The 22,199-nt window shown below is 52.2% G+C and overlaps 1 protein-coding gene across 5 annotated transcripts in view; it reads right to left on the minus strand.

Moving 5' to 3' along the window:
- Window positions 1-11,723: 11,723 nt before the first annotated feature.
- Window positions 11,724-22,199, minus strand: part of PIGQ (phosphatidylinositol glycan anchor biosynthesis class Q) — a 39,533-nt gene continuing 29,057 nt past the window's right edge. For 4 of the 5 annotated variants that reach the window (XM_075899045.2, XM_075899043.2, XM_075899041.2 and 1 more), the window contains exons 8-11: window positions 20,261-20,341; window positions 18,999-19,113; window positions 16,850-16,911; window positions 11,724-13,073 (exon numbers count right to left, since the gene is read on the minus strand). In XM_075899045.2, the coding sequence (XP_075755160.2) occupies window positions 12,921-13,073; window positions 16,850-16,911; window positions 18,999-19,113; window positions 20,261-20,341 (411 nt within the window). In that variant the 3' untranslated portion in view covers window positions 11,724-12,920. The remainder of the gene's footprint in view (window positions 13,074-16,849; window positions 16,912-18,998; window positions 19,114-20,260; window positions 20,342-22,199) is intronic. The other variant, XM_075899042.2, reaches the window with a different exon arrangement.

Raw genomic sequence — 22,199 nt, forward strand, 5'->3', positions numbered from 1 at the left:
GGGAAGGGCAGACAGGCACAGGACTAGTCCAGGAAGGAGCGCTGTGCCAATCTGACAGCTGGCACCTTGCAGCAGAGGCCGCTCAGGCCCCTGGGAGCTGGTGGGGGATACCGGAGGCAGCAGCTACCCCTGCAGCAGAGCACTCCCCACAAGGGCTCCGCCCTTTCTGCAAAGCAGGGGCCTCAGGCTGGACAGTCAAATATCCAAGGACCCGGAATCATCGGCTGGATGAGGCCGGGAGGCTGGTCTCTGAGGCCACAGGGTGCTCTTCCCCACAGGCCAACCCCTCCACAGCTGCCATTGCTCAGCACCCTTCCCTGGCCACACAAGGGGAGCAGGATCAGGCCCCTGGTTGGGGTGGCCCCGTCTGGCAGGAGCTGGGGACCTGCCGGCTCAAGGTCTCCTCTCCCGGGAGTGTCAGTGACAGATCTCACAGCAAACAATGGATTTGGGCTAATCCTTTTATGGCCGCGCAGCCGGCTCTTTACACGCCACTGCCAGGCTGCCCTGCCGTGCTTAACGCTCCCCTCGGCAGGGAGCCAATGGGGCTGGGCACCCTGGCTGTGCTAGTGCCGCATCCGCAGTCCCATCCGCCTCCCTCCGTCAGGTCAGCGCCGGGTGCGGAGCCCCAGCAGGCGGAAGGTGGCTGGCACGTTCCCGTACCCCTGCTGCATTAACTCAAAAGAGCATCAGGGCCCAGCCTGTGGCGGGCAGGGGCACTTAGGAGACTCACTGCAGTAACAGGGGGACTGCAGCTTCCTTGTGTCCTGGCTGGCTCCCTGGCCTGCAGGCGCCAGGCCGTTGGACGCTTTGTGGCGTCTGACAGGCTCAGTCCACTGCCAGGAGAGAGGTTCCCCGGTTCCCCCTCCCTCTTCTGGTAAAAGCAGCATTAGCCCTGGGGGCAGTGCTGGCCGGATGGGCTCCACTGGGGAGGGAGGGGCCCCGGAGGCCTGGCCAGTGGAGGGAAATTGACCACGCTCCCCCAAAAGGGAGGGACTGAAAGGAAACGGGGGTCAAGAGGTTGTGGGGGGACAATTGTATTTCCCCCCCAATCATGAGTTTAGTACAATTAATACTCTTGGGGGGGTTTCCTCTGCTTCCTGTGTTAGGGCTGTTTCAGGTCACGCTGTCAAGCTTTGCTCGGCCACCCTGCAGGCCAGGAATGTTCTTTTTTTGGTCCCCAAAACAGATGATCACAGAATAATGTGACTCTGGCCACTGGGGCTTTAAGTCAACTCCCAAACAACAAGGGACTCATGAAAAAGCAAGAAGGGTTGGCACCAGCGAGGCTGCAGGGAGTGGGTTGGGCCACAGGACAGCTGGGGAGAGCACCCCCAAAATCTCTGCTTCTCTGAGGAAGCTGTGGGGCTAGTGGATGGGGGCAGGAGGGCAGATCACCGCCAGTCCCAAGAGTCGCACGTGTGCCCCGACGTTCTCTGGCCACGCACGCCCTGCCGGCAGCGATCCATGTCCCCGTAGCCCAGCTGGGAGCCCCAGGGCTGAGCCCGGCCATGTTCGGACACTGGTGAGCACTCACACTGGCAGGGCCGGCTGAGTTCCAAGGGCCGGCTCCTGTGAGCCATGGCTGCACAAGGTGTCCCGGTGAGATGAAGGGACTTGCCCGAGGTCACACGAGACCAGGGCGAAGCCGGAAAGTTAACACAGGCCCTGGGGTGCCTGGCTGGGACAGGGGCTGGGAAGTGGTGGGGCGGGACGTCAGACCAAGGGGAAGGAGACATTGCCCTGAAGTGCTGGATGGCCCCCAGTGGCTGATCTAGCAGGGCGGGTTTAAAGGGGCTGAGTGAGAGGCACTGGGGGCTCCTTTGGGCCTGCCCCCTGTTGGGAGTCACGTTTATTACACATGAACTGGCCTGGAGCGGCACCTTTCTGCTTGTTTCCCCTCCCTGCTCTTGCCCATGGCTGGGGGTGGCTGGCCAGGCGGGGGACACGCCCCCTTTGTTCCCTTAGCCCCCCCCATTAGATCCAGGGGGCTGGGTTTTATCATTTCAGCACTGATGAGTCAAAGGCCGGGGGGTGACAGAGAAGGGGCCTGGCCCTTCGTTCACTACTCGTCACACGCAGCCCTGACGAATCCGAGCTTTGAGCTGCCGCTGCGCATGCTGAGGGGGCTGCATGGGGCAGGGGCACCTCGACCCGCCAGCCCTCTGAGACCCACACTTCCTGGACCTCGCTCTGCCAGCAAGCTCAGGGTGCCCCCAGCATTGCTGGGACCCCACCGCAGGGGGCAGCCTCCATCCCACCTCCACACCTGGTCCCAGCCCTCCCTCTAAGGGCCCCGCATGGAGAATAATTTCTTCCCCACTTGGGCCTGTGGTTCCTTGGCCTCAGTAGCAGCAGGCAGCCTCCTCCTACAGGTGCTACCGCTGCACCCCCAAAGGGCCTGCTCATGCAAGGTCCTGAGTCCCTGAGCTCTCCTCCCACGGGGGCTCGGTCCCTCTCGTGGCCAGGTCCGCCCTCGAACGCCTGACCAATGGCAGGTGGCCATAACTGCTGGCAGGGGGAGGATGGTCAGAACCCTTCCTGCCTGTCACCCTGGTCTCAGCCCTGGCATGGAAACCCTCACCTGTCAGGCTGTAGTGCTCACGCCGGCCTCCGCTTCCCTGGGTCGAGTCAGCAACCTGCTCCCCTACCCCCTCTGCTCCTCTTGCGTGCACCTGTCTCCCTGCTGCACACCCCAAGCTGCAGCAGCAGGGTTTTTACCAAAGCAGCCTTTGCCTTCACCGCATGGCCAAGTCTCCTTCCTCCTCTTGGGAGCTCTCTGTGCCCAGCAGGACACCCCGAATTCCAGGCCTAGGACTTGGGAGGCTGAATGGAGAGGCCCTGCAAGCCTGGGGAATAGCCCAACTCTCCGGGAGCACAGGTCCCACAGAGCCAATGCAAGCTGGCTTCCGAAGCCAGGAGCCAGGGCGTCCCCAGAGGTGCACAAGGAGAACCTGGCTTCAGGCCTGTGCTTCCCCGGCTGGGGCAGGGACTGGCAGCCTGCCAAACAGCAGCTCTGCCGAGAGGCCAGAAGTGACACGGACACGGCAGGGTATGAGCCAGAACAGAAGCAAACTGCCCCATCCCGCTAGAGCAGCACTGGCAGCTCCCACTGCACGGCCCAGGGACCCAGCAAGTCCAGGCTGAAGCATCTCCTGGCACTTGCTTTGCCTACATGTGTGGGAATTCAGGCCTGGCGGAAATCCCTGATCTCTCCAAGAGCAGGGCAGCAGCACTGGTGCAGTCTCGGCTGGTAAACTCCTTCCCCAACCTTGATTCCAACGGATGGTGCGGCAAGTCCCAGTATCCAATCGATAGCTCAACGGACCAGCACTGGGGCGAGAATGCATCCCTGGTGCACATCGCCGCGTGTGCAGAAATGCCCCAAGAACCCCGAGCCGAGGCACACTCACACTGGTGCGCACATGTGCCAGCGTTAGCAGAACATCTGGAACACCAACCCCCTTCACTGCAAGCCAAAGAGCTGAGCTGGCACATGAATGGAAAAGCCGCCCTGAGGTCAGTGCATGCCACAGAGCAGCACGTCCGTTCTCGGTGCCGCTCACCTGGTGACATGCTCCATGCAAGTTCTGGCTCTCATGACGGGACCTGGTCAGGGAAGGGTGTTGACTCAGACCCTCAAGGCTGATTTCAGTGAGGGTTAGGTGCCCAAACACCTTTGAGAATCTGGCCAGTTTTGTTTAAATAAAATAAACTTCTCCCCGGGAGGCAGATTTCCCAGGCTTTACGAAGAGATTCATATAGAGGAGAAGAGCTTTGGCAGATGGCCTCAGCCAGCATTTTCTGCTCAAGGTGATGGTCAAAAATCTAGCCAGCCTCCCATCCTGGCCCCAGGGATCCAACGGCGGCGGTGTTTTGGTGCTGGGTCCCTTGGCTCATGGTTAATACTGCTTCTTTTCTTCCGTTACCCAAATAGCAGCAGCCAGAAATGTCCACCACCCACTCCCACCTGTACTTCCTGAACATCAACAGCTCATCACAAGTACAAAGAAAAAATTAAACAGCAGATGTTCTGCTGAGTTCACTCAGCACTACTGCTGCTATTTTTTCCTCTCCCACCATTGCCAATAACCGTCTCCAAGGACCCAGGGGATGGGAGATTAAAGACTGCATATAAAATTCTTGCTGATACATGAAGGGCGGGGCAGGCGGGAGAGGGACTGAAGTGAAATCAGAGAAAGCATGCAGGCGCATTTGTGGGAATCGCCAAAGAGAAACGAAAGGACCTTTAATAAATTAAATTGTTGTCTGATCCAAAGCCATATCAGTGCTGGGATCCTGGCTGGTGAGCTGGAGAATGGGAAGGGGCTGTTTAAACCAGTGTAGAGTTCTTCTAGAGGTCTTCTTCCCATACAGTACCATGCAGTAAGCCTGCCTTTATCCAGAGTGGGGATTGAGACAATCTGTATCCCTATATCCATCCTTTCACAAAAGTATAATGGATTTTGTACACAGAATGCGCCTGGTGAGGTATCATTTGAAAACTCATAATATACTGAACATTATTGTCCTGGTAAAACGTGTTTGGCAATATTAAGAGTCTACCATAGAAAGCTCCTGAGGCATGCTCCAAATTTAAATAAGCAGGCACAAATCAGTTCTTCACAGACAAAAGGCAAATTGATGCCTCAACCAGGTGTCAACAAAATCAAGGGGACTCTCAGCCAGTTAAGTGGCCATTCTTTGCCAGGAAAAAGGGTATCAGAAAGAAATGTACATCTTGGCAAAGACGTAGCTGGAAGTTCCCAACCCTAGACTTTGTCTTCTAAACCCTCGCTGGAGAAAAGTCTCAAAAGAAAAAGATAAAAATGAGGAATGGAAGTCCCAAATTACTCCTCTGTCCTCATCGCTACTCACAGCATCAACAATCCTTGAAAGAAAAGGAAGCACCATTGAACTGGGGGAGGGATCCTGGCTGAGAGGAATCCAGCCAGTCGGCAGTGAGCATGTGGGGACGGAAACCTTTTTGCTTTAAGTTCACTTTTAGCTTGTTAAGTTAGGTATTGGTTTGAGTTTTCGCTTTTATTTCTTTGTAACCGATTCTGACTCTTATGCCTCATTCCTTGTAATCCCTTAAAATCAACCCTCCTGTTGTTAATAAACTTGTATCTAAACCAGCATGCGTTTGGATTACCGGGTTCGGGACACGGCGTGTGGGATAACAGGGTCTGTGCATACCATTTTCTATTCATAGAGACAGCCTTTCTATGAGAGTGGTGGGGGACCTGCAGCCCCCATGCGGCCCATTGGGGTTTTATTTGTAGCCCACAAGACATGTTGTTTGCCATTGCCCACGTGCAGGGCTGCCAGATTGTGCTAGTTTCCATCCCTACAGCTATTACTAAACTGGCCAGGGCCTGGGAAGGGAGGTGGGTGCTGGTGGCACATCACATTAATGGTGAGAGCCAGGCGCTCCCCTGCGTCCAATCCAAATGCTGCTATGGTTCATTGGCACACCCTGCAATTCTAGGTATGCAAATGCAATTAGCAAATCGACCCTCTCCCAGGAGCCTGGCGTGGTTACAACAGTCTTGCGGCCCACTCAGGCAACCCACTCACTATCCTCGGTTGCCCTTCGCTGTTCTGTGAGCTTGTACTGGCCCCGAGGAGAAAGTACAAGATGCACGGGTCTGGAGCGGGACATCTGCTGGTGTCCCTGTGCAGCGGAGTGGCTAGCTGAAGGCACTCAGCTGGGAGTGATGTACACGCAGGAGGCTGTGTGCGAGCCACTTCCAGAGCGTGGCTCTCACAGCAAAGCAGTGGGAAAGAGAACTGAGGGGACACAGCAACTGCACCCTGGGGAACACCCCGGAGACATCCACACACTTTCACTTCATGAGCCAGCCCCACGCCCATGACTTGTGGGAACTCGCACAGTCACTGCTGCCCTAGGAGGGTCTGGTGCAAGAGAAAGAATGAGGTGGCTAGATGGACACTAGTGCAAAGCAGTGTCACGCCACGACTCAGCGGAGCCGCAGCATTTCACACCAGCTGAGGCTGTGCCCCAGAGAGATCAGTTATTTACGAAGCTCACTAGGGTGTGCAGGGCAAGAGACATCAGCCTCAGACTGAGGAGAAGTGTCCCATCAGTGGTTAGCCCTGACAGTCAACAGGCCTGAGACATGCTAGATGACAGCAAAATCCCCATCGCACAACTCTGTAGCCACAACAAACTCAGGGCCTGGTCTGGAGTGGTGCCGAGACCCTGCAATTCCCACAAATCCAGGTCCAGTCAGAATCACTTCCGCTGGTTCCCTGGATAAGTGTTCCCTGGGAGCTGGGCTCCTGTGCGGCCGCCCAGCTGACAGGCAGAGCGCCCACAGCCAGGTTTTCTTCTTTCTACTGGTGGTGCACATTTGCACATGCCTTGGTGCACAAAAAAATTAATTCCACACATGGATGGAAAAGACTAGAGAGAACATTGTCCAAGACACAGACCCTATAGAGGAGGGCTGAGGTGACAGAACAAAGCCACGGCTGTGCCCTATTGGGGCTGAAGCCACCTCCCCCAACCAGGGCAGCCGGGCCCCAGGGGCAGGTCTCTCCCCGACCAGGGTAGCTCCATGCACGGCAGCTCTGAGCCCATGAGCTGCGCCGCCACGCCGCTTAGAAGGAATCCTGGTTACCAGGAGGACCCAGAGTGCCCGTTGACGGGATCAAAGCCCTTTAGAGTCTGATCCTGCACTCATGGAAGATCTCATGGTGGGGCTTTTGCCATTGATTTCAGTGACAGCAGGTACAGGGCTTAGGGAGCATGTCACCTTTATGCACCACAAATCCTCAGGGAGAAGCGGTGCCCAGGTCACAGATCGACAGGGCCTAGCCAACGAAAGGGTCTCAGAGGAGGATCCTTAGGGAACACCCGGAGCAGCCAGATCACCAGCTGCACCCCGGACGGCAGAAGCCGAGTGAGCTACTTCCTGATGCTCTGCACCAAGACCGCTGTCCGCTCCCAAGGCGACCCGAGTCCCGATCCACGCTCAGCAAGCCTCACCTCACGGCTGTCTGCCTCTGCACAGATGAAGATGCACACTCTAGTGGCTGGTGCCCTTCCCATGCCCGGCACAGCGTCACCATCCGGACTGGAGGATTGTTCTAAAAACAGCTTTATTCTAGTGTAATCCAAATAGGTTGTAAGTTGTGATTGAAATGACTAATTGAGAAAACGACTGCCAGGAGTACAACGATTCCATTACCAGCGTCTACAGTGCAAACACAAAACATCAGGCTTAGAAAATCAGAGGACACTGGTCCAATGCAGTTCTATTGCAGACCCTCTCCAAGCCCCGTCAAGACGTGACTCCACCCTGGCAGTACAGCCAGGCAGGCTCAGATCCCCGCCCCCGTGCCAGGCAAACTTTATGACAAGTAGCATTAATCAATTCCATTCATCAGGCCAGGCCTTGCTCACTGAACTGTCTGCTGCATTTTAAACTGGTCGCAATGGAAAGGAAGTCTCGGCTTTGCACGGCATAACAGTGGCGTTTTAAAATAAACACCAGTCTTGTTTGTATGCGCACACTTTGTTCATGCTTGGCAGCCGATGTCCATTCAATGCTAAACTGCCTGAGGCTCTTAAAAGAGCTCCCTCTCTAGCACGCATTTCAGAAGAAGCGCCAAACGTCTGTGCAGCCCTTTTTGGTATCTTCCTGTTAAGAACGATTTAAACACTGGAGTTTAACTACACCAGCCACTGAGACACCTGCAGGCATTTTCATAACATGACGTGTTTCTTTGAGTACCTTCCCAACCACAGCAGACACACCCAGGCCCCCGCAACACACACACACCCGTCAGCTTGGTCTGCTGCTCACTGGACAGGCATGTTCAGGACTCAGCGGGGTGGCGTGTTATCTGGACTACATCATCATTCTACTGATCACGGCAGAGGTTCATCTTTGGAGCTCTCCCCTTTCCAATCCCTTCCTACAGGCCTGACACCCACTAAAGGGGTAGCGAGCAGGGCTGGTGTACTCCAGGCAGGTTGTTAACCCTTTCCAGCCCAAGGGCGGTTGGTATACCCCATCGAACCCCATTTTCCGCTGGTGCTGCACATTGACGGCAAGGAGCTACACCTTGTCACTACACTGATTTAGTTACAACACTGCAGATTCCTCCAAGAGTACAGCAGCGCTGTTATTCCGAAACACAGTCTGTGTCTACACACAAGCAGGTCTTTCGACAACATCAAAATAATGTCGAGCTGGAGGACTGCTTACTCCGACGCCTGTAACCCTCATTGTACAGGGAGTTAGGGAAGTCGGAAGAAGAGTGCTCTTCCTCAGACTTCCTGCTGCGTGGACAGCGCCAAAAGCCGAATGAAGCTCTCTCAACTTGAGCTATGCAATTGACGGAGCTCAGGTTGTGTAGCTTATTTTGGCTCTAGCCTGGCTGTGTAGACACGCGCTAGCTGACCACGCAGGCAACTTCCTCCTTGGTCAGGCATTCCAGTGGGACTCAGCCCTGGCACCAATTTATGAGCCATGCAACCTCCTCTGGCTGCCACGGGCTGGACTGTGGTGTCGTCTGGACAGACAACAGCTCCTTCTGGCTTTCAAATCCACATGGGAGCTGGCAGGCAGCTCAGGCAGCCAATTCTCATCAGGAAACATCCAATGACCTGGCTCCTCAGGTGTTTTCACCCTGCTGAGATGTGTCACTAATGGCAGCTCTCTCCCAGAGGCACCCACACCAGCCCCAGGTCGGAGCGTGATGTGAGACTTGCAGGTTATTCCTATGGGCTTTGAAAAGTCTCTTGCACAGTGTCCATTCCTATCTCGTACAGATCTACAGCAGTTAACCCGAGGGCCATCCTGTGAGCTGGATGCATGTTGGCTTGAGCAAGAGGCCTGCGTGCGGAGTGGCTGTAGAGCGGAGGTTAAACAGCGTCTCAACACCCGTCTGTCTCCTGTTCTCTAGACTGGATTGCTGTCTGGAGATGGCCTGGCGTGCAGTGAACACTCTGTTTATGGAGCTCGGCTGGGTACAAGGCTCGAGTCCAACTGCAGGACTGCACATGGGGAACCCCCAACCCACAAGCTAGTGCCAGAGCCACTTCCTTCCAACAACAGCACTCTCTCGGGGCTGAAGTCAGCCCCGCAGGACAAGCGGCTCTTTCTCTCCCGCAAAGAAATATTAGTGCTGGGACATGGCCTGTTCCTGAGGATGCGGCTCCCAGCACAGAAGAATGTTTCTATCCAGGGTGGCTGTAGCAGGGCTGAGAAACCCTGAGCCAGACAAATGCTGCTTTGTTGTAGTGTCTCTCTTCATACTCAGATCAAGGTTTGACGATTGGCTCTCACGCGGCAACCGAAAGGAGGCAGAGACAATACACTACAGGCTCACGTCCCACCCAAGTATCCTCTTCCACTCGAGCACCAACGGCAGAGAGCACGAAGGGTTCAGCAGCTACTGAGTCCCAGGGAGGAGAGCCCAGGCAGGGACGACCAGACGTGGTTCCATTTCCAAGCTGTCTGGCTCTAAGCAGGATCTGGGAAGGATCGGTGCGCTGGCAGGCTCTGGCTACCACTTTACAAATCACTGTCAGCGTCTTTATAGAGCTAATTTAATGCTGGCGCATCTAGCAAGTTTGGCACTTGCCAAGAGGGGTCACAACTTGTGGCGGGGTGAGAGGCACAATCTGTTAACCGCACTACACAAGTGAGCCTGAGCAGACACCAGAGGCCAGACGGTTTTCCAGATCTCAGACAAGAATCAGCAGTAACCAGGGAAGTCCAAGATGGGGAAGAAGGCTTGGAAAGGTGGCAGGCGCTGAAGAGGCAAAGCCATCCTGACAGGGCTGCCGATAGAGGCAGTGTAAAGTGAGGTTCTACTGTGAAGTGACTTCATTCTGAGTTACGATGGTGTCATTTTTTCAACCTTCTTCAGAGATGGTACATATTCGGAGTCTTACCTGTGAGGTGCTGGCAGCTCGGGGGGAGCACACTGGATTCTTTGGGCATCACAGAATTGCTAGCAGAAGTTCCAGTGCCTGGACTAGGGATGTAAAATGTGATGGGCCCCGGCAGGCAGGAGGCTGCTCCAGCCCACCAGTTAAACACTCACTTCCCTAGGCTGGACCACGCTCCTGTGCTCAGCTTCTGCCCTCACACCCATTAGGGCTGTTCGGGTGTGTAGAAGGGGGGGGAAAGACTTCCTCAGCCTGGAACTGCCCACTAGAGCGCTCTCCGCACCTCCCTGGAGCAGCACTGCCCGCTGCAGAGACGGGCTGCAGAACCTGGAACAACCGATTCCGTCTGGCAGGTCCTGCTTGGAGATGAAGCCAGCGGCGTAGTACGGGCGTTTCAATGGGGTTAAAGACAAGAAGCGTTAGGGGGCTTCTCAAGGTAAGGGCATCGGAGTCTGGCCCTCAAGCTCAGAGCGAGCTGGGAAGTCTGAGGGGCTATTTAGTCACCAAGGGCCAGGCTGTTAACCCCCTTGGTGACAAGCACAGTCCCACTGCCTGTGAGCGTTCCCCAACAGAAGGGGTCACAATCTGGCCGTAAGGAGACCTATGCTGCAGAGAACAGTTTGGGCACCATGTATTCTGCATTCTTCCAAACCAGCTGCCCCACTGACCTCCATGCTGCCTGGCACATTGGGCGTGACAAACCGGCACATGGCTCCGCGGTGTCTGGAGCCCCCTACTGGGACACCCCACACGTTCAGCTCATTTACATGGGTGAGCGCTCAGTTGAAAACTGGGAATCGGATGAATACTGTCCTGGTAAAATGTGTGCATCAGCCTGTAATCATGGGTGAGAAGCTATTAGAGTCCACTAGGCATCACTGGTAGGACTCATGCCGAGGTTAAGACAAGCAGATCCAAACCAGTTTATCAGAGCAGGAGGGGGGTGCAGGATTGGGCTGAGGTGGGGGTGGGGTCTGGAGGCAGGGGACTGGAGTGCCTACAAACATGGGGACAAATCCTCCTTCCTCCTGCCTACAGCCCACGTAACCAGGCTTAGCCCCACAATGGGGCAAAAGGTCCTCCCCCACAACTGCCCTGGTCTAGCACGCCAGTAGGTATGTTGTGTGACAAGTACTGCAATAGCAGGAGCTACGAGAGCCTGTCTTCCTGCTGGACTCCTGCAGGGACAACAGCGAGTGGAGCCGTGTGGAGGGTCCACACTGTATCCCTGATCCCACTCCCTGTATGCAGCCGCGCAGTGTAGACACCTGAAATCCTAGCCTGCTTTCCCATGCTGGTTCCGCTGCATGCTGAACTTTCTATCACAAAGGAGAAGGGGCAGGATTGAGTCCATAGAAATAGCTTCACCACCAGTGTAATGCAGCCATTACAACATGGCAGCAGTGCTCCGGCACTACGTGTCTTGTTTAAGATACATAAGAACGGCCAGACTGGGTCCAGCCCAGGGTCCTGTCGCCCACAGCGGCCAATGCCGGGTGCCCCAGAGGGACTGAACAGAACAGGGAATAATCCAGCAATCCCGGTCTCATCACCCATTCCCAGCCTTTAACAGAGGCTAAGGACACCATTCCTCCCCATCCTGGCTAATAGCCAGGGCTCGACAAAACAGTGTATCTACTCGCAAGTGGATTTCAGCCCGTCGCCCCGTTCACCGGCGGCGTGCGCATTGCTGGACCTAACCTTCATGAATGTATCTAGCTCTTTTTTGAACCCTGTTAAAGTCCTAGTCTGCACAACATCCTGTGGCAAGGAGTTCCATGGGTTGACTGTGCACTGTGTGAAGAAAAACTTCCTTTTGTTTTAATACAGTAACGGTTATAAATCTGGATACAGTGTACTTACAGAGACTATGTACAGATGGGTATTTTAAACTACAGAAATGTATGAGGTAGGTACATGCCAAAGAAGCTACTCCCGAGCCAGCACATAAATGTATTTTCCATTAGAGTTAATAGGAAGAACACTCTGAAAGGGGAACAGACATCATAATGTATCTGTACTTAAAACTGGACAGCGAAAGAGACCATCGTCTGCACTGTGATCTGGCAGTTAATACCTTAGGCAAGAAAATTATTCTTAAGAAATGAGGTCAAAATTTTCCCAAGCGACTAGTGTTAGCTTTAGAGACCAAATCTGTGATCTGTTAAAGGGTCTGGACTGTACAAAAATGAGGCCCCTTTAAAGGACTTCAGATTGGACACAGAGAGACAGACACATCCAGTGTCACTAGTCAGTCAGGAACATTCAGACCAAAGATGATTTTTTTGTGGTGAAACCCTACCTCTGTCTGTTCCTGCTGCAAATGGTGGGTTAGGCATGGTCCCAGAGCCATCTGTGTTCTGGCCTCCATGCTATGTTTTTTCTATGCTCACCCTTTGGCGCTGCAGTGGGATAAAACCAATTCCACCACCAAAGAAAAACCAATGGGGCAAATCAATGCGTGACATACCAGTTCCATTTCCACGCTGACTGTCCATCTGATGAACTGGCTTGAACACATGACTATGACAGGTCCAGAACACCTGGATGTAATAATCTGCCTCAGCCTGTTGGCTCCAATCACCCTCTGGACCCAGGCAGCTGTTGTAGGGCCCAGGAAAGAGTAACGGCTCATCAGGCCGAAGGGGAGCTACTTCCTGGTTTACATGGCATGTTGCTGTGGAGAGGCACCAAGGGGTTAAACTTCTGGCCTCTAGTGCTGCCAGGCAGGAACAGGGCAAAATAACACTTCATTAGCAGCCAACAGCCTGGAAACCCAGCCAGCTGGGTGGGGCCATGTAGGAAGGGGAAAGCTAAAGGAGACTGTATGAAGCCCTCCTCTTTAAAATGCACTCCCCCCCCCCCATGTTACCACAGTCTCAACAGAGGAGGTAATGGCGTTGCCCCACCTAGCAGCTGAGGGTCCAGTGGGTGGTGTTCAATGGTGTTCTCTGGTTCATTCTTTCAGGCCTGGCTCGCTTGCTTCCCTTTAATCCTGCTTCTCCCCTTTATGCTTCCAAGGGTAGATGAGCTCTCCAACAAACAGCTTCTTGCACAGAGCGCTCCAGGAATCCTTGGGGTAACACGCACAGCTGGGGAGCCTGTAGGTCTGCACCACACTGCCATAGGACAGAGGGTTGATCTGGAAGTAGAGAAAGAAGAGGGACAATGAAAACAGGTCGTGGTGTGACCTGGGGGGAGGTCGGGGGGGAATTCTTTCTGCCTTTGCACCAGAACCCATGTTCCCGTTACTCTTTTCCATCTGTGTATGGAACAACTGCTATGGGAACTGAGGCAGGTGTCAATGTGCACCACCAACAGGAACACAAAACCTAGCCGTGGGCGCTCTGCTAATTAGCTGGGCGGCATCTGGATCCCTCCCGAGCATTCACCTGGCCCCAGCTTACAGGGAACACTGGCCATCCGGTTAGTGCCTTATTCGAATTTCCCAGCCACACTGCTGCACACTAAAGGGCGAACAGAGTTTGCTGGCTATTTCATAATTCTGTGGTTTTCTACAGCACCTTGCCCCCGGAGGCGCTCACCGTGCTGTGCACACGCCCATCAATTTAACCTCCCAGTCTCCCCTGGAGGAGGGAGTGTTATCCTCCTGTTACAGACAGGGAAAGAGAGGCACAAGCCTGGCTCTAGCGCGCCCTACGGTTTCACCACCCTGAGAAAATGGAACTGTGCTGTGTCCATGCCCACTGGGATGGCACTCGACGGAACGCTGTGTACAACACCAATAAGACTGATGAATTATTGGCTCAATCCTGCGAGGGGCCGAGCGCTGGGGCACCAATCCAGCAACGCCTGTATGCCTATGCTAAGCTCAGCACTTATTCCGCCCTTTGCAGCACGCAGGCCAATTAGAACGGGATGCAGGCCATGGGACACTTCACACGACTAGTCAGTAACACTGTACAATGACTTCTCTTTGGCTGGGTTCACATCCCTTTTGTAGTGGCTTGGTACGAACAGCCCAGTGAACGAGTCCACCGGCAGACAGTCATCCTGGGAAAAGAATTCTAAGTCAGCCCTGAGCACAGTCACAGGAAGCTCGGTTTGAATTGGTCAAGACGAGCATTTGTAGAAGCGGAAGCCTAAATAATAGTTGTGCTCATGCAGTCAGGGCACTGAATCGTACTGTGTGATTTGTGTGTCCAAGCCACAATAACTAATGAGCTCACATTTCAAATACCCTCAATCTCCAGACCAACAATTAATCACTGACAAGTAATTCTGAAGAGATTCAATCTGGACAAGATGAGGGCCACAAGGAATCTGCCAAAAGAAAAAGCAGCAATTCACCCAGCCCCACCCCCACTGTTAAATCTTAGCTGGAAACAGGTTCATTTTGAGGGGACAAGGGATTGTTGCCAGGGAAGCAGTCCATGTTGTACATTCGCTTGGTAGCCACTGACTATTTGGACACAATATTCCTATGCCCAGTCAGTTGGCATGTGCACACGTGTGTGGAGATTTGGTAGGAGAGGGGTAAATGTCACCTACTGAGAGATAAGAAATGACTTTCAACCCAGCAAACCATAATAGTGTCTCACTGTCATGTTTTTAATTTAAGAAACACAAGAGTTTGGTCAGGGAAGTTGCTATTGGGAGTTCCTTTTATGCAATCTGTGTAGTTCAAGGCTACATAAATGGATAAAATTCACCTCCCTTGTTTCATAATGGAATTGCTCCCTTTTTCCTTCTTCTTTCGCTTAACCCTTTCCAAACAGAGGCTCTGTAGAAGGACTCATTCATTTCTGAGTGAATGAGTCAAGTTGCAATCATGTCAGCTCCTCTAGATCCCCTTTTATAAAACTTGGCTGCATGGAAGTCAGGTAAGCCAATAGCTAACAGCCAGGAGTTTTTTTGAGAGGTTTACAAAGGACATTATTTTTAAACCCAAAGTAAACACTAAGCTGCAAAGTGCTTTTTGGAGTGACTTAAACAGCAATGGAATGAACATATCCTTCTGTTCCCACCACAAGACCTGTATTTGGAGTCTACATTCTGAGGGCACTGAACCTGTTTTTAAAATAAACAAAACAATCGTTCGCTGAATCCCAAGAGAAGTATGCACCTGCGTCAACCAGCCACAGAGACAGCCCAATTTAAAACCATCTCAAGATTCATTTTTATTCCATTGTGACACTGGTATGCTGCCACCTAGATCAGCTTCGTGCCCAGAGACAGGGAGAGTCATCCAGGTCTCACATTCTGTATGTGTGTGCAATTATCCACCCACAGACTTCCTCCCCTCGGGCGCAGTGTGGGGAAGCATTGCTCCGCAGGGTAATGAGGCACATGGGGAGAGTGGGCAGATGCCACGAGACAAGCCTCGCCTGGAACTGGGGGTCAGACCTAGCCGAGTTGCTATGCTGAGGCTCAGCGTGTCACAGTGTGAATTTCAATGTGTGTCACAACAGGCTTTCCACATTTCCATGGTGCCAAGCCTGGGAAGGCCCACCAGACTTCTCCCACTGGCCTGTCTGGCATTACGACTCTTTCCCCCTCATCCCCACACAGCAGAATGGCCCCTTTACTGTCTGTCGACCTTGGAGGGACCAGGACACGCATGGGATGTCTATCTAGGCCTTTCTGAGCCTCTCTCGATACGTTTAGTGCCAGCCTCTTGGAAGATTCCTGTGATGCGCCCATCAATCAAGCTCTAACTCTGCTCACCAGCTAACTCATGGAGCAGCCACCACCATGCCACGACCCTTGGGCCCGCCATACTGTCTTGGCACCTCTCCAGTGGCACGAAGAGTAGAAACTGCTAGGGAGAGCCCTGTGAGTGGGGTCAGAACAGCTGGCTCTTATGCCATCCCCGACCCCAGCAGAGGGAACAGGAAGGATGCTCTGCCCCCAGAGGGAACAGGAAGGATGCTCTGTCCCGCTGGTGGATGGTACTTGCAGACCTGTTGCCAGCTGGTGAAGATCAGAGCAGCTCCAGGTTGCTCTAAGCTATGCGGAGATGGCAGAGCGGGAGTGAAACCAGATGAAAGTATAGATGAGCTGTAGCTGATTTCTCGATGTCCCCCTTCTACTGCACTGAGTAGGTCTTAGCTGCAGCAAAGAAACTGGCCCATCGGTGTCCCAAGTCTTGCTTCCTGCTATTCTACTAACCAGCAGGTTATACTGCAGGAATGGACTAGCCCTGCAAACAGCAAGTCACCTGCCTAATGTGATGGGTTCCCCCAGAATCAGGGAATGGAAGCCCCCAAATTGCTCCTGCATTCAATGAGAAATGATCTGTGGCCACCTCAGCCCATGTTCAGAAAAGCCTCTCTTGGACACCTCCTCCTTCGAGGGTGGAGAAAGATTTGAAAACCAGCGAGGAGGAGACTCCTCGCCACAGGGCGATCCCAAAACAAAACGAAGAACACTTCCCATCTCCTTTCCCTGTCTACAGTGAACCAAGCTGACTGGGGTGTTGGGTAGCTCATGCTTATCAGCTTGTCTGGAAGAGAAGGCCCCTTCACTAGAGCTGGGGTTTGGTTCCCCTTAACTGGTCGCCACTCTGGTTGGAAATGGGCAGCCTTTATTGCCTCTCTCAAGGCACAGCTGCAGTCAGAAGGGCAGAGAGAGAAGGCTATGAACACAAGTGATGTGCCATCCTTGCAACTAGTCAAGTTTCATTTTGTAACAGAGTATGCTGCTGCTTATGTATAGTGCTTCATTACAAGCCAGTTACAAGGCAAGGCACATGAGCCAGGAGGGCCAGACTGCAGCAGGAGGTGAAGTACTTTCCCCCACCGCAGTATCTCAGAACTCCACTGAAACTTTCAAAGGGCTTTTCCCTACATTTCCACCCTGGAAGAACTAGCAGAGCCCTTTTTGAAGCAGTCAGAATCTAGGGTAGCCCTGGTGGCAGAGGACAGAAGAGTGAGCACCAGGCAGCACATGATTTACCTGCATTAAGAGTCGAAGGGGTTTTCCAGCATTCTGTTCAAGAACTCTGAACTTCACACCCGCTGAAAAACAAACAAAACATGATGGAGACCAGGCTCCATTCTCTACTTGGCTCAATTAGTTGGACAGGACTGCCTAACAGTCATCCAGCTAGGACTGCTCACAGCAAGGGGACTACAGGGATCGAGAATAGCCCAGCAGCCCTTTAGAAAGAGGGAACACCTACCCCAGGTAAGCGAGGGGCAGAAATCTCCCCTTTAGTCACTGTTCATGTGGCTACTCTACATAAGAACATAAGAACGGCCATACTGGGTCAGACCAAAGGTCCATCTAGCCCAGTAGCCTGTCTGCCGACAGTGGCCAGCACCAGGTGCCCCAGAGAGGGTGGACCGAAGACAATGATCAAGCGATTTGTCTCCTGCCATCCCTCTCCAGCCTCTGACAAACAGAGGCCAGGGACACCAATTCTATCCCCTGGCTAATAGCCTTTTACGGACCTAATCTCCATGAAATTATCTAGCTTCTCTTTAAACTCTGTTATAGTCCTAGCCTTCACCACCTCCTCTGGCAAGGAGTTCCACAGGTTGACTACACGCTGTGTGAAGAACTTTCTTTTATTAGTTTTAAACCTGCTCCCCATTAATTCCAATTGGTGTCTTCTAGTTCGTCTATTATGGGAACTAATAAATAACTTTCCTTTATCTGCCCTCTCCACCACCACTACATGTATTGGTCTCCCAGCTGCTTTCCAGTTAAGTGGGGGTAGGCCTGCGATAGCAGAGGACACAAAGGCATTTGAGTAAATTCAGAACAATCAATGACTATTGATCACAATGAAGGCATTCATACATTTTCAGCATGCTATTGAGCTGCAGCTGCCACTCTAGTCTTTCACTTCTATATTCCCTCCAGGACTCATTAAATCCCCCAGTACCTGAAAGTCAAACCGGGAAGACAGAAGGTCCAAACTATGATATATTCTCCATAGACATTCCCTGTACCAAGTTGGGGGGATGGGGAGCAAGCTCACAGACCACAGAAAGCGTAAAGTATGACCTCCCTTTATGGCCCTCCCGGAGAGGGGTCCTAATGCACTTCCATTTTCCTTCATCTCAAAGGCCAGATGATAGCATAGAGGAGTTTTTATTGATTATTTATCAATATCAATTTCCTTCTAATTAATCACTTGCTGTTTACTGGACGACTTTCTCCAGCCACATTTCCTGTCTCACAATGACAGCTCCTACCAGGCTGAGAACTTCTGCAAGTCAGGAGATGGAGCCCCGCGGACACAGTCCAGAGCATTCCCCACCTTCACTCCCAAAGCTGGGCCTGCACCTCTCTAGCAGCCGGGGCTTCCTTTCCATTTGATGACTGGCGATGATCAAGCTCTTCACACTGTCTCTTGCTTTTAGAATTCTTAAACTAGCTTGGGCCTTGCAGTCTAGGCTGCTGGATTTATATTGGCGGAGTGATCTCTGTTTTCAGCTAACCCCATTTCAATGGGATCCTTTAGCCAGGTTGCGAAAACGGCTGCCAGTGGCCTGGCAGAAAGTCACTTTGAAATGGTGGAAGTTAAATTAAAAAAGGCAGAGGTTTGTCGGAAACACATGCAGCGTTTGTGGCTCTGAAATTAAGCTAGAAGCCCCAGGCAGATCCTTAGCTAATGTAAATCTGCATCACTCCATCTGAGTCAATGCAACTATTCCAATTACACCAGCTGAGGGTCTAACCTTTCTGAAGAACAGAGTATCTTGAGGTAGCTATACTTCGGTTCCCAGCCACGTAGGGACGGGTGAAAATTAAAGGGAAAAGCAGAAGTTAATTTATCTGAAGAGCAGAGAATCTGAGGCTTGGACCAGTCCCTGTTTACTTGACCCAGCTGGCCTATTCTGCTCTAAATAAGCTATATGGCAGAAGGGCACTTTGATTCCAGTGCCCATGCTGCCCATGACTCAGCATTAGCCTCACATTAGTATCCACTGACTTCCTCATCGGGCTTCTTAGGGTAAGTGGTTAATGGTCCTGTATGGCTTTTGCATTAGCAAGCGGAGCATCTTTCAGTGCAATAAGCTACCTGTGCATTAGATCAAGACATTCACAATACTACAGTGAATGCAAATGTGTGCTGTGGTGGTGCAGAACCAACCTGCAAGTCTGTAGGATCTGCAGAGCCGAAGGATGACTGAATAAAGAGGCAGGGAGTCAATAAGGTCCACAAGCAGATGGATGAGGCCCTGCGCAACCACCACCAGCAGACGGAGCTAAAAGAAACAGTGAGATGTGTAAACAGGCAGGTTGGCGGTAAGCAAAAGCGACGAGGAGTCCTGACGAAGTGGGTCTTTGCCCACGAAAGCTTATGCTCCTACACTTCAGTTAGTCTATAAGGTGCCACAGGACTCCTCGCCGCTTTTGCAGATTCAGACTAACACGGCTACCCCTCTGATACTTGGCGGTAAACAGTCGGGTTAACAATAGCAGAAGGGAGTCCAGGCCTTAGTAGTGTGGGGGGTTCCAAGTTGTGGTATCTCTGAAGGGTCGGATTTCCAGAAAGCACTAAGTACCCAGCGTGTCACTCAGGCTCCGTGAGAATTCTGCCCTGGGTCTAGAACAGTAACCGTGGTGCCCGTTGCAAAAGTGTGTGCTACATGCTACTTTCAGGGAACAGGCCGGCATATCGAAGGCTGACGTGGGGAGCCCAGTGGCATCCTTCGCTGTCTAGCAGCTGCCTTGTCTCTAGAAATAGCTTGTGACTGAAGAATCCCTTTACCAAACATGTCAGCAGGAGCACATCAGTGAGAGATGAATTCTCTGCTTTGTATCCTCACACAGCCCCTTGCCATTGCTCATCTGAGCACCTCCTCTTGTCTTACAATCATTTTTTCTGTCAAACTCATTTGAGTCCTGTTCTATTTTTACCCTTCTCCGCTTCAAAGGGGAGGCTACAATTATGTAAAGGCTCCAGCCACTAGTGGAAAAATGTGCCTCCATGCCTCAGAAAGGACCAGCCAGATTGGCAAGAGTTCAACTCCCTCTCCAAAGCCTTCCAAGGAGATTTGAATGGAAAAGGCTAATTTCCCAATGGAAAAGTTCTGGGTCAAACCAGAGGAGCAGCCATTCCAGGAAATGGGGGGAGGGGAGAAGATTGAACAAGGCTGCAGGGAAAAGACAGTGGAATAGGTCCTGATGACTCTGATTCTCTGGGAATTGCCTTCAGAGAATTACAAGTGCGTATTCTGAATTCCAGCAGCTTGGTCCACATGGTCTGGGAACAAAAACCGTTCCTAGGACAGTCATAAGAATATGGTATTTGTACGTGAATGGGGGCTGGGGGGGAGAACAAGGAATCTTTTTTATACTTCACTCATACATGTAAAGGAGATGTGACCATCTCTAAGGGTTGAATCTTACCAGGGTGAACACCAGGTAATATAGTGCAGTCGTGGGCAGAAGAAACAGCAGGATTGTAAATAACAAAGTGCCAATAAATAGCTGGAGAAAAAAATACAACAAACCAATGTTAGCAGAGTACTGGCACAAGAACTTTAGACAGCATTAAGTGGTTAGTCTATGGCACAGGCCCCTCACACCACCTTGCTGGTGAGTAATATTCGAATACTCTGAATTCTGCCAGTGAGCCTCCGTCAATAAACAATCTTCCCTGGGGTTTTTTTGGGGTCTTTTTTTGTTTTAAATAAGGCTCCCTCTTATGCAGGGGTGGGCAAATACCAGCTTGTGGTCAGGATGCAGTTCCAGCTGCTGCCGTATTTACCTGTGTATCTGCATGTATGGCTGCTTGCAGCTCCTGCTGGCTGCACACTGCCATTCCTGGCCAATGGGAGCTGCGGGTCCTGGTCCGTGTTGCTTCCTGCAGCCCCTATTGGCTGGGAACGACAATCAATGGCCAATGGGAGTTGAAAGCACTCACACCTGCGGAGGCGCAGATAAATGAAGCCGCGGTGGTCTGTTAGGGGCAAACCTGGCGAACTGCCTCCATTATATTGCCCACCCCTGCTCTCCTGGCACTCTGTGCCGTACAGCAGGACACCAGAGCCCAACAGCTGTGCCTCCATTACACATTCCTCAATGCTTCTATTTTTTGAAAAAAAAAAATACAATCTGGTGCCATAACCCAACACAACTCCAACCTGGCTTTTTACCACTGCATTCCATTTCCCACACCAGGGAGCGGACAGGAAATTAATGCACCATCATTTCTTCAGAAAGACAACATGGCCATGGTACAGTGCACGGCACCCACAGGCAGATTGACACCATGGATTTATGCATATAACCAGAAATACACGAGAGCTCTCTCCTGACCGACTTCTCATTGGCAGCTTGGGTTCCCCTCCTACCCATCCCCCATTACTTAGCAAAATCAGCATGTATTAGCATCTCAGAAAGTCTTCTCACGTCTGTGCTTTGAAAGCCTGTTCCCACAGAAGCCAATGACAAAACTCCCACTAGCTTCAATGTCAGAACGAGGCTCTTAGTGCCAAACCCATAATCATCAATGTACAATGAGCGAAACCCTGCCCTAGCGCATGCAGCCCTTCTAACACAGTCTTACTCTACTGTCAGGGGGAAAAGAGGAGAAATTGCTCCTCTAGGGTTGTGTAAAAGGCTTCAGATGATCTGCTGCAACTCTGTGAGAGGCACTGGCCCTGGAAGTTACCAAACAGCACTTCAGCAGAGATTACCAAGGCCAGGTCAGATGCTGCACTGAAGCCAGCTGCCCTCTCAGTGCATTTATCTTTGTACCTGCAATCCTCAAGCTCAAGGCAAGTGACAATATAAAATAGCGTGACTCAGGGCCATTTATATGGTTCTTTTAAAATCAGGCCAGAGCAGACTGGCTCTTCCCCACTTTCTGTGGCATTAGAGAGCTTAAAAGGCAGATTAACACTATTCCAGAAAAATGTTTTCCACATCCTGGTGAAAACGTGTGGGCCAAGCTCCAACCCAATGTGAACAAAACAGGATCTTTTAATAGAAACACTAAGAAGCCTGTTACTATGGCAACACTGCTGGGCACCACTATAATTATTTAAATTGTCTCCCTCCCACACATGCACTCCTCTCCCCTTCCCGAGAGGTGGTGAGCCTCTGCAACGCTCCCTGACAGTGCGAGGGCTGCCCAGCACTTCCCAGGATAGGTTCCCTTGAACACGGGGAGGAATGATGGACGTGCGTACAGCAGACCTGGCAAGAATTTGCTTGAGGATCCATGTAGTCAACTGTGCTGAGCTGTACTCTGTTTGGCTATAACGGAGCAGCTGGTGGCTTGAACACCAGTATTAAATGAAGCAAGATCAGGCCATGCTGCAGGACTTTGAGGCCTGGGTGT

The sequence above is a fragment of the Pelodiscus sinensis genome, chromosome 15 (assembly GCF_052426305.1).
Source record: "Pelodiscus sinensis isolate ZL-2025 chromosome 15, ASM5242630v1, whole genome shotgun sequence".
NCBI lineage: Eukaryota > Metazoa > Chordata > Testudines > Trionychidae > Pelodiscus > Pelodiscus sinensis.